The following is a 12,500-nucleotide window of genomic DNA, read 5'->3' on the forward strand; positions in this document are numbered from 1 at the left end:
CAGTGTCGTTTGGTTATTTATCACCCGGTGGTCAACTGTCGCTACTACTGCCGACTGCAAAGTTTTGCAGCAGCAACAAAAATGACCTTAAGAAGAAGTTAGGTCAACCACAACAGCCACAGCAGCCACAACAACGTAGTGTCAGCAAAAATCCATTCCTCCAGTCTGAAACTTCACCAAAACATCAAGCTATGCTAGTTCACCATTCGTACCAGCCACAACAACCACAACCGCCACAACAACCACAACAGCCACAAAAAACACCCCCACCCATTCCTACTCGCCCACAGCAGCAGCCACAACAAGCGACAAGGCGCCAATCGACCACATCGTCATCGTCAGCAACAACGACTACGACGACGATGACGTCATCGTCACTACTTCCGGCGGTCAGTAATATCTCCAATCACTGGCAGATCTCGAATACGATGACGACCCAGCACTTGCTGTCCATCATATCACTGAGTAACACGCTGATGAGTATGTCAAACGCTACTTTCATTGGTGGGCGAAGGACGAATTATAAGTCTGAGTATGTTTGTTTGTTGGTTTGTTTGTTTGTATATTTGTATGTTTGTTTGTTTGTATGTTTGTTTGTTTGTATGTATGTATGTATATTTGTATGCTTGTTTGTTTATATGTTTGTTTGTTTTTGTTATTATTATTGTTATTATGGTTAATGTTTCTGATATTGTTGTTATAACAATTGATATCATTTCGTTTGGATTCGCGAATTCCAAGCAAACGCCAGATGTACCTATGTATCTATCTACTTGATTTTAAGGTTTAAAAATGAATAGTGTGTTGGAGGGCTGCTAAGATAATCATCATCGTCGTCGTCATCACCATCATCGTCATCATCATCGTCATCATCATCGTCATCATCATCATCATCATCATTTTAGAAGTGAGTCCGTGACTGAGATGAGCAACGCCTACCAGTCTCAAAATAAACAAGGTGACGGTAATGATGATGATGACGACGACGATGATGATAATGATGGTGATGATTAGTAATAATAATAATAGCTCATCCTAAACCTTGATTCCATAGGCTGGAGCTTGCTGGCAGCCCTACACTGCGTCCTCCTACCTGACCTGGTCGGGAAGTTAAAGTTCAAGGCCCCTCAACTTGAATTGCTGGCCAAGAGATGGCAAGATAGGTGCTTGGAGGTTTGTTTGTTTTGTTTGTTTATTCCCTGCTGTGGTACTGTGTGTGTGTGTGTGTGTGTGCGTGTGTGTGGTTTGTTTTGGATGTTTCGTGAACTATTGAACTATGCCCTTTCTACTTTTGGAGCGTTTTTGCGAATTTCTCATTTCCTTAGAGAAATGTCTCGTCAGTTTTGTTTTAACGTCAGTCATCGCTTCCATCTTAACCGTCATTTTAACCACCACCACTATTACTATCATCATCATCGTCACCAGATTCGAGAAGCTTCTCAGGCCCTCCTGCTAGCCGAACTTCGCCGCCTGGGACCGCAGGGTCGCAAGAGGGTCGTAGACGAGTGGAGCCCCTATCTACCCACCAACGTTGACCCTATAATGACCTTGATGAACTTTGACCTACATTCTTCAAACCAGGTGACCCAGTTTCAAGGAGCCAGTGCTGGTGGTGGTAGTAGTGGTAGCGGTGGCGGTGGTAGTAGCGTGGCCGGCGACGACGACGACGAAGATGATGATGGTATACTTGGAGGTATGAGATGATGATGATGGTGGTGATGATGATGATGGTAGTGATGATGGTGGTGGTGATGATGATGATGGTAGTGATGATGAAAATGAAGATGTTGTCGAGAATGACGTCACCGATATTGGTGGTTAATTATGACGATTCGATTTTATTGGTTTGTTACTTTCAGCTTACTACGAATTATTGTTCTTCTTTATTCATTCATTCATTCATTCATTCATTCATTCATTCATTCATTCATTCATTCATTCATTCATTCATTCATTCATTCATTCATTCATTCATTCATTCATTCATTCATTCATTCATTCATTCATTCATTCATTCATTCATTCATTCATTCATTCATTCATTCATTCATTCATTCATTCATTCAATCTTTCATTCGTTCAATCTTTCATTTGTTTAATCTTTCATTCGTTCAATCTTTTTTTAATTCTTTATTTTTTCACTAATTCATTCATTCATTGTATTGATCTATTCATTCATTCGTTCGTTCATTTGTTCATTTCATTCTTTCGTTTTTTGCCTTATTTAATTAATCACATGTTTTAGTTTATTGATCAGTTTAACATATTTTTTATTAATTCATTAATTCGTTTACCTATTCAATCATTTCATTCATTCATTCATTCATTCATTCATTCATTCATTCATTCGTTCGTTCGTTTGTTCGTTCGTTCGTTCATTTAATAATTCAATTTTTTTTCTTTCAGTTCATGAATCTATTAAACTGTCAGTTAATTTTTTTTACTTTTTTACCCAGCCAAGCAATTAATCAATCAATTAATTAATCAATCAATAAATCAATCAATTAATCAATTAAAATTCTACTAAAATCCGTTTTCAATTATTCAAAATGTCACAAAACGAAGAAATAAAAGACCCCATTTTCCGCCATTTTGAAATTGTAAATCATGGAAAAACAACAACGAAAACAACAGCATTAAATAGTATTAATAAATTATAAATAATAATAAATAATAAATTATAAATAATAATAATAATAAATTATAAATAATAATAATAATAAATTATAAATAATAATAATAGTAGTTGGTTAATTATTTCGCATGTTTTTCTTTAAAAGGTGATCTATAAGTATAAAGTTAAAATATAATTATATATAAACGTGGAAGAATTTAAGAGAGAGAGAGAGAGAGAGAGAGAGAGAGAGAGAGAGAGAGAAAGAGAGAGTATTATATAGATATATATGCGTTATACATATATAAATTTTTTTGTTCTAATTAGGCATGTGAATTGGGGTTTTCCATAATTATTACTAAACTATTAAATAAGGCTCTACATTTTTTCAAAAATTTTCTTCGTTCTGTCTGTATTCCGGTTCTAGCCGGTTCTATAAATAGATTTAGTTTGATGATGATGATGATGGTGGTGATGATGGTAACGATGATGATGATCCTCATCGCGTCATCATCGTTGTCGTCGTCGTGTTATAACCAACAATTATCATTCTAGATCAATCCAGTTTGGTTTTTTGAACTGGGAAATCCCAGATTTTTGAGAAAATGATCACTTTCATTACTGTTTTTTTTCTACCTTACGTTTATTATGCAATTTCTTTTTTGTCTTGTCTTTCAGTATTGGGATTTGTCTCTCTTTTTTCTCCCTCTCTCTCTCTCTCTCTTTCTCTCTCTCTCTTTCTCTCTCTCTCTTTATCCATCTGTACATCTATCCATCCATCCATTAATTTTTCTTGTATTAATGAGTTGATTCATTCATTCACTCATTTTTTTATTCATTTAATCACTCACTCATCCATCCATCTATTCATTATTTTTCAGATGATCACGTGATAGCTCCATTCCAATCTTCTTCCTCCTCCTCTTCTTCTTCATCGGCAGTAGCAGCTGGCAAGCAGCAGCTACAGCAGCAGCAACAATCATCATCATCCCTAACGCAGCAGCAACAACAACAACAATCTCAACAATCATCATCATCATCTCAACAACAGACATCATCATCATCACCACCACCGCAGCAGCAAATTTTTGGCGGGAACAAACAAGCGACAGCCATCGTGATGTTGGGAGTGGTCGGAGCAGAGTTTGGCGCCAATTTGGGAAATGGTGGTAGTGGTGGTGGTGGTTATGGTGGCAGCAGTGGCCGAGAGTCGCAACAGGCTGTGGCTGATGGGTTCAGTGTCGTCAACCATGAGCACGCTAGGAATACTAGTTGGTCGTCTGATGGTGGTGACGATGGTGATGATGATGGTTGTGAGGATGATGATGATGATAAGATGGTTGTGATGATGATGAGGATGATAGGATGGTTGTGATGATGATGATGTCATGCTGAAGGTGATGTCATTATGATGACGATTTTACATATTTTGTAAACATTTTTTGAAAGATAATTACTAATGATAGAATAATGATAATAAATAAATCATACTTCCACTACTACTGCTGCTGTTGTCGCTGCTGATGCTGCTGTAGCTACTACTACTACTACTAATGCTACTACTACTACTACTACTACTACTACTAATACTGGAGCTGAGGGCTAATACTGGTGTCTGTGCAAAATGGTTTAAAAGTATTCAACATTTGATGGAGAAGTTTGACAGAAAATCAACTGCTTTGAAAGGCCTTCATTTGAGGTCTCATGATCCAAATCTGATGGCCGTTAATAGGGCCCAATTAAGTGTAGGAGCAAGGAGCATATCTGTTGCTGAGCCGACTCTTTGGAATGCGCTGCCAAAGCCATCGGGGTGCCGGGGTTGAGTGTTGATAAATTTAGAACAATGTTTAAAAACATACTTGTCTTCTATTTAATTCTGCTTATTATTTTTTCATTGTGAACTTTTGTATGAACTTTATGAGGGCACCTTTGAGAAACTTTTAAATTGACGCTATGTTAAATTCTCTGTAATAACAATAATAATAATTATAATAATAATAATTTTAATTTTAATGACTCCATTCCCAACAATAAGGCAAAGCTCTGGCCTACTTATTATTCCAACAGCCGACCAATCAGACCAAGTATTCTTTGATAAGAAGAGCGTCCGTGGATTTGATTGGTCGAGGATTTGTGGTCTGGCAGCCATATTTGGACGTATCGAACGTTCTGATTGGTCTACTGGAATTGTGCATCGATGCTGATAGGCTGGTTCCTAGGTTGGTTTGTGGCGATTGGCTGGGGAATTTTTACTATGCTATTTAATTCAACATCGTTGAGAATGTTATCTGCTATCTTTGTAATAACTGCTATCATCGTCATCAGCACTACCATCATAACCGCCATCGTCACCATTACCACAGCATGACCTTTGGACTGCCCTTGACCCCAAGGGCAGACGCTTGCAGGACGGCCAGACACGCCCTCTCTTTGATCGCGACCGCACGACCTTCAACTTACGTCATCACCATGGCTAAAGAAGTCGCCAGGTTCGTTCGTTCGTTTGGTTGTTTGATCATTCGTTTGTTTGTTCATTTGTTCGTTCTTTGTTTAATTCATTTTTTCGTTCGTTAGTTCACTCTTTGTTTAATATCATCACAATCAGGTACAACGCGATGATTCAGAACGCGCAGAGCCAGACCTACCAACATTCATTGCACGCCTATGTTCTCGTCAAGTCAAAACCGGAGATTCTCAGAGTCCTACAACAACTGGTCGAGAAGATGGCAGTTGAGTTGATGGAGTTGTTGTCTGAGGTGGGCTGCTACTGCTGCTACCACTGCTTCTGCTACTACTATTAACTACTACTGATAAAAAGATTGATTTAATTGAATAATTGATTGATTGAATTAACCAACCAACCAACCAACCAACCAACCAACCAACCAACCGACCAACCAACCAACCAGCCAACCAACCAACCAACCAACCAACCAATCAGCTGACAGACGTGATGATTCACTGTCTAGACATGAATCAGATCAAGACGTCTGGCTTGCAGGAAATATTTCCGGGATACTGCAAGAAGTTTCCGATGGTCAGCTACTGCCATTCAACGAGACGGATCGTCGTGGGAACCAGGAATGGGAATCTTCTCTTCTATGATCTTAAGCAAGGAAAATGCCAGGTTAGTTGGATGTTGGCAAACTCGTTCTTTATCAATCATTTTAATCAGTCAGTCAGTCAGTCAATCAATCAATCAATCAATCAATCAATCAATCAATCAATCAATCAATCAATCAATCAATCAATCAATCAATCAATCAATCAATCAATCAATCAATCAATCAATCAATCAATCAATCAATCAATCAATCAATCAATCAATCAATCAATCAATCAATCAATCAACCAATCAATCAATTAATCAATCAATCAATCAATCAATCAACCTCCCTCCACCAATCAGTCAATCGCGGCTCACAGGGGTCAGATACTTGGAGTGGGTTTTTCCGCGGACGGGAAATTTCTAGCCTCCATTGCTCTCGCCGATATGAAAGTCTACATTTGGCAGGTTGGTGATGATTGTGATGATGACGGTGATGATGATGATGGGGACATGGATTTTGATTGAAAATTTCATTTGCTTGATCTTTTTGGTGACCTTACTTAATGTAATCATCATTATCGTCATCATCATCATCACCATCATAAACAGACCGCTTCCTCTTCGATGTTCAGCCTGGGTCCCCAGCAAATCAAATGCGTGAAAGGTTTCACCGTCATAATCGCCGACCAATCATCATCTTCCTCCTCATCATCATCACAACCACCACCACCACAATCGTCATCATCACAGCCACCACCACCACAATCGTCATCATCATCATCATCGTTGCCACCATCTTCTGTGAGTCCTCTGAAAGTTGTTGAGGTGAAGTGGTGCGATCAGAGGACAGTGGCCATGAGGTTTTGGAACAACTCCGAGATCAAATATCGATTCTGATGATGATCACGACGATAATGACGTCACTGATGATGAAGAAGATGAAGAAGTTGAAGAAGATGATGACGTCAGTGGTACTAGCGATGTAGTAAATATTGATTCTGCTGACTGACGATGATGTTAATGACGTCACTGATGGTGAAGATGATGATGATGGTGGTGTCAGTGATGGCAATAATTATGATGATGACGACGACGATGATGACAATATTTTAAATTAAAGGTTTTCTTAGTTAAGTGTGTATGTATGTACATTTTTGTAGTATCCAGTTAGTGTTGATCAAGTTGTTCTTACGTAGAGTTAATAATTAATTGATTAATTATTTCAGTAATTGAGTTGTTTAATTGTTTAATCATTTGTTCGTTCGTTCGTTCGTTCGTCCATTCCATTTTCATATTCTTAAATTTGCTCCAGCCAGCACCATAACGCTTATCTATAATTAAGACATTTCATGTGTAATATATCTTTACACATTTTCAATCATAATTTGCCATTGTTTAATTGGTTTGTACTATTAATTAATTGAATAATTAATTTGTTTGTTCTTACATTCATCTAATCATTCATTTATTTCTTTTGTTTGTTCGTTAATTAATTCTATCTTCTGATAGTATATTTAATTATTAATTTCTTCATTCGTTTGTTCACTCACTCACTCACTCACTCACTCACTCGTCCATTTATTCAATCATTCGTTCATTTCTGTATATCATCTCTGTATAGTTTTAATTCAAAATTTTTCTTAGTAGTTGTGTATATGTTTAGTTTTGATAGATAACTCGATTGTCGTTAAAAGATATGCTAAAAGATATTGATTGAAATAAAACAATGATTGAATGAGTGAATGAATGAATGAATATGTATAAGTATTTAAGCTTGTAGCTGGGCATAAGTTAACGCGTAGTGTGTTTGAATTTTTTTTTAAATAAATAAATAAAATAAATGAATGAATGAATAAATGAATGTATAAATGAATGAATAAATGAATGAACAATCGAGAGAGTGAGTGAATCAAACAAAACATAAATGTATGTAACTAGTTTTATATATACCCTTATTATTATTATTATTAATACTATAATTATTATTATGATTAATACTACAATAATAATTTGTATTATTAATACTATAATAAATATTATTATTCCATTAAACTTAGTATATAAACTCTAAGATATTGTATATATATATATTTTCACTATTTCTACTGCTAGCAAAAGCTTATATAAATGAAAGAATGAACGAATGTATCGAAGGAAGGAAGGAGAGAGAGAGAGAGAAAGAGAGAGAAAGATAGAGAGAAAGAAAGATAGAAAGTGAGAAAGAAAGAGAGAGAGAGAGAGAGAGAGTGAGAAAGAAAGAGAAAAAGAGAGAGAAAGAGAGAGAGAGAGAGAGAGAGAGAAAAAAAGAGAGCGTATATATGAGTGACCTCAATTAATTAATTAATTAATTAATTGGTTCATCTACCCATCAATTGATTATTTAAATTTAATTATAAGCATTTAAAACGAGTAGCTACAACGATAGGAACGATGATAATAGTTACGAGGGTATTATTATTATTATTATTATTATTATTATTATTATTATTATTAATCTCTTCTCATTCTCCATATGCCAATGGTGTTGTCACTGTTGAATTTTTGAAGAAAAAAAATTTTATTTAATTTAAAAAAATAATAATAAAAGCATCGTCATCATCAACATTATCATCGCCATCATTATCATAAACAACAACAACAACAACATCATCATCATGACCACAATCATCGTCATCTTCATCATCATCAACAACAACATCATCATTATCATGACCACAATCATCATCATCATAACCAACAACAACAACATCATCATCATGACCAAGATCATCGTCATCACAATCATCACCATCACAATCATCATCATCATCATCATGACTAACCTAGAAGCAGTGAACAGCATCATTCTACGATTATGATTCTCATCGTTATCAGCTCCTTCGTCGACATCATTATCACAACCTCTTCTCTTTCTGTCCCTTTCATAATCGCCATCTTCGCCATCGTTATCATCACCATCACAGCAGCCGACCACTAAACTGTTGACGGCGGCTTCATGAGCGCTCGGATACTCGTTCAATTGCGTTAATGTTGAGGATGAGAAAATTTTTACGCTCCCCGAATGACAAGCGCTTATCAACCAGCCGTTCAATACTGATGATGATGTCTGTGGTGATGATGATGATTGTGGTGATGATGATGATGATTGTGGCTGGAGTTGTGATGATGATGATGATGTTTTAGATGATGCTGGTCTTGATGATGATGGTGGTGCTGGTTTAGAGAGATGTTGTAACGTTGGTGGCTTGCACTGCCTCGCTGATAACGACGACGATGATGGCGATATTACTGATGATGATGGTGGTGATGGTAATGATGATGACGATGATGATGATTGTGGTATGCTGAGGGACGTTTGACTCCATGCTAATCCAGCGATCCAGCCTTTATGAGCGTTCGCCAAGACCTTGTGGGTGAGTGAATGAATTGATGAATGAATGAATGAATTAGTAAAAAGTAATAATATTATTATTAAGAAATATTGATATGAATGACAAAACTTTTCAAAAATTGTAGAATTCGACCGCTGACGATCATAACATTTACTGGTTCAACACAGAAACCCTTAAAAAAAAACCTGATGATTCTGGCCAGCCCCCTGCGATAAATCCCACTTAACAATCATGTTGTCCCTCCCCCCACTATACAAATGGTACGGTCCATTGAAATTCAAACAGTTTATGGTGTCCGTGTGCTTGGCCGGTAATGTCATACTCGGACTCACTATCTCACTGATTGCTGAAGAGATTGTGAAAATCTGGGAAAGAGAGAAAGAGAGAGAGAGGGGAAGGTAATTATTATTACTATTTGTTATTCATATATTCAAAAATTCACCCTTATTATGTTGTCCTTAGTGGCTGTGGCAACGAGCGAATTTGATTGGTTGACGTCGACCAATGAGAGAGAGGTAATCGATGATTGGTGGCCACCGTGCAGTTTGCCTATTGATTTGAACCTTGAAAAATAATTGTCAGTCACTAACTCACTCTCTCACTCATTCATTAATTCACTCATTCGCTCACTCATTCACTCAATCAATCAATCAACCAACATCCGGACGTCCCAGACTCGGACGGAATTTCCGGCGCTGGTAAAAAACAAACTGCCCGTCGAATTCAAAGCGATCCCATTTATATTCATTTCACCAGCTGGACATGTAACTAGGGCGCCGTTCCCCAATTCTGATTGGCTGACGTTTCTACCAGATGACCTAGTTACATAATGTGAAATCGATTATTATTACAGGAGAGAAGAAAAAGAAAGAAAGAAAGAGAGAGAGAAAGAGAGAAAAAAGAGACGATATATTTAAAAAATTAATTTTCTCAGGCGTATATAATGAACCATTTATATTAGTAGCAGTAGCAGAAACACCAGTAGTAGTAGTAGTAGTAGTAGTAGTAGTAGTAGTAGTAGCAGTAGTAATAGTAGTAGTAGTAGTTAAAGGTGAGCGGGAATGTAAATTTGTTCCAAATCCCCTCCTATATTTTCTCATTCCCGATTGATTCCCCTCCCAAATCCCCATTTACGACAACGTTCCCGAATACTCCCATTCCTTATCTTTTAACTCATTCCCGCCTTTTCCCTCTCATTCCTTGCAGTTTTCCATATTCAAAATTTTTGAACACAAAAAACAAATTAAAAAAAAATGCAGATTTACTTCAATGTTTGTTGAAAGCCAACAAATAATTAACCAACACCAGCAAATAATTAACCAACACCAACAAATAATTAACCAACAACAACAACACACGTTTAAACGACATTTTCCCCGAGATCGGGGGTTGCCGTTTGGCTACCTATGATGAAACCAAAATACCCCTCGATGAGGGCCATTGTCATTTCTGTCATCATAAGTAATTTATTTGGCTAATTTTTACGCAGGACGCCCTTCCTTACGCAACCACAGTTATAAGCGGTGGGCCTAGCCTTTGATGATCCAACATCACTCACAAGGCAGTGAGGGTCAGTTTAATGTCATAACCAGGACATAAATAATTAACCAACACCAGCAAATAATTAACCAACACCAGCAAATAATTAACCAACACCAACAAATAATTAAATGTAGAAACACACAAAAAAGGCTAAAAGACATTCCTTTTTGTTCTTTCGATAATATCCTGCTACTTTTCTTAACTATTAAACGCTGCAACTCAATTTTAGTTACGATTGAAGTAGTCGAAAACATGTGGAATATATTGCCAAATTCAATAACTAATTTAAATTTACTAATTTGATTGTAGTTTAACGCAACTCGACAAACAAAACTCAAAAGACAAATCGAAGTGGAAAACTAAATGAGGTTGTTAACCAAATGCCATACACGTAGCTGCACTGGAAATTTCTTTATAGTGTTACAGAGGTGGGACGGACGAAGATAAAAACTAATAGTTAGAAATGCATCGAGGAATGAACTTTCCTAAAATTCCTTATTCCCTAAAAAAATAAAATATTCTCTATTCCCTGAAACTCCCATTCCAGAAAATCAAGTTTTACCAATTCCCATGAAAATACCTTGAGAACCATGGGATTCCATGCTCACTTCTAGTAGTAGTATTAGTAGTAACAGCAGTAGCAGCAGCAGCAGCAGTAGTAGTAGTAGTAGTAATATAGTTTTGAAAACTTTACTCACGCTAAAACGGCCACACACCCATCCCTATTGCTCATCCTTCCGTCCCAAACTTTAACGACGTAAGTGGAGGCGGCAAAAATGAGCGGCACATCACTACTGGCCTGGGGACATCTGACGTCCACAACACTCCCTGGATGATTAGGGAATGTCCGGATCAGGCGGCTTCGCTGTACATCCCAGATTTTCACCGTAGCGTCTGAGAATGCCGAGATGGTTTATATTTAAAATTTTTTTTTCTTTCTTTTTATTATATTTAAAAACAAATGAAATTATTACTAATAATATTTCTTATCAGTAATGATTATGATAAGAATATTATTAATAATCAAATAATAAAATTATTATTATTATTATTAATGACGTCATCTATAATGAACTTTAACCTTTACTGCAGCTGATGACGTTATTTTTCCCGCGCAAAGACAGGCCTAAGACAGGCTTTGTATGCCCGTGTATTGTACGATGATGAATCAAGTATCTATCTGTGTTTGTGTGCGTGAGTGTGTGTTTGTGTGTGTGTTTGTTTGTGTGTGTGTTTGTGTATGAGTGCGTATGTTTGTGTGTGAGTGTGTGTTTGTTTGTGAATGTGTTTGTGTGTGTGTGTTTGTGTGTGTGTTGGTTTGTGTATGTGTTTGTTTGTGTGTGTGAGTGTTAGTTTTTCTCACTACCTGTTTATTATTATTTGTAGTTATTTGATTGTAATATAATTTTAAAATTTTTGTTTATTTGTTTATTATTATTTGTAGTTATTTGATTGTAATATAATTTTTAAATTATTTATTTATTTATTGAAATGTATTCATTTTTGAATTGAAACTTTTGAAATCTGACCGGGAGAGGCCGTTGAAAATCTGCTGTTTCCCGACTCGAAGAAATTTCTGAAAAATTGTATCAAGATAAATATTTCTAAATATTGTTACAGACGTGAGCTCGAGATAAAAACTAATAGTTAGAAATTGTTAAGCATGCAATGAGGAATGAACCGCTTGTAATGTAACTAAAAGGTTGTAATGTAATTAAAAGGTTGTAAATTCACCATTATTCCATACTAGCACCATCATTTTCAACATCATCATCATAACTCACTGTGATTTTTCAGCATCATTATCATCATCGTTGTCGTCGAAGAAGTAGTAGTAGTGGTGGTTGTTGAAATGAGTTTCGCTTTTGTTGATTCGAATTTTTTTGGTGGGTTCGATGTTTTT

The 12,500-nt window shown here is 36.4% G+C and overlaps 2 protein-coding genes across 2 annotated transcripts; both read left to right on the forward strand.

Moving 5' to 3' along the window:
• Positions 1-1,053: 1,053 nt before the first annotated feature.
• HELRODRAFT_147426 (hypothetical protein) lies at positions 1,054-1,524 on the forward strand (the record flags this gene model as incomplete). Its single annotated transcript, XM_009027743.1, has 2 exons — positions 1,054-1,236; positions 1,426-1,524. Coding segments are annotated over 2 exons (282 nt in total), but the record flags the coding sequence as incomplete, so codon positions are not given.
• Positions 1,525-1,555: 31 nt separating this feature from the next.
• On the forward strand, positions 1,556-6,188 carry HELRODRAFT_114551 (hypothetical protein; the record flags this gene model as incomplete). Its single annotated transcript, XM_009027744.1, has 7 exons — positions 1,556-1,693; positions 3,496-3,885; positions 4,650-4,833; positions 4,978-5,103; positions 5,220-5,370; positions 5,556-5,741; positions 6,024-6,188. Exons 2-7 carry the CDS (start codon positions 3,735-3,737, stop codon positions 6,186-6,188), a joined length of 963 nt encoding a protein of 320 aa, XP_009025992.1. The 5' UTR covers positions 1,556-1,693; positions 3,496-3,734.
• Between the last annotated feature and the right edge of the window lie 6,312 nt (positions 6,189-12,500).

The sequence above is a fragment of the Helobdella robusta genome, assembly GCF_000326865.2.
Source record: "Helobdella robusta unplaced genomic scaffold HELROscaffold_50, whole genome shotgun sequence".
Taxonomy (NCBI): Eukaryota; Metazoa; Annelida; class Clitellata; order Rhynchobdellida; family Glossiphoniidae; genus Helobdella; species Helobdella robusta.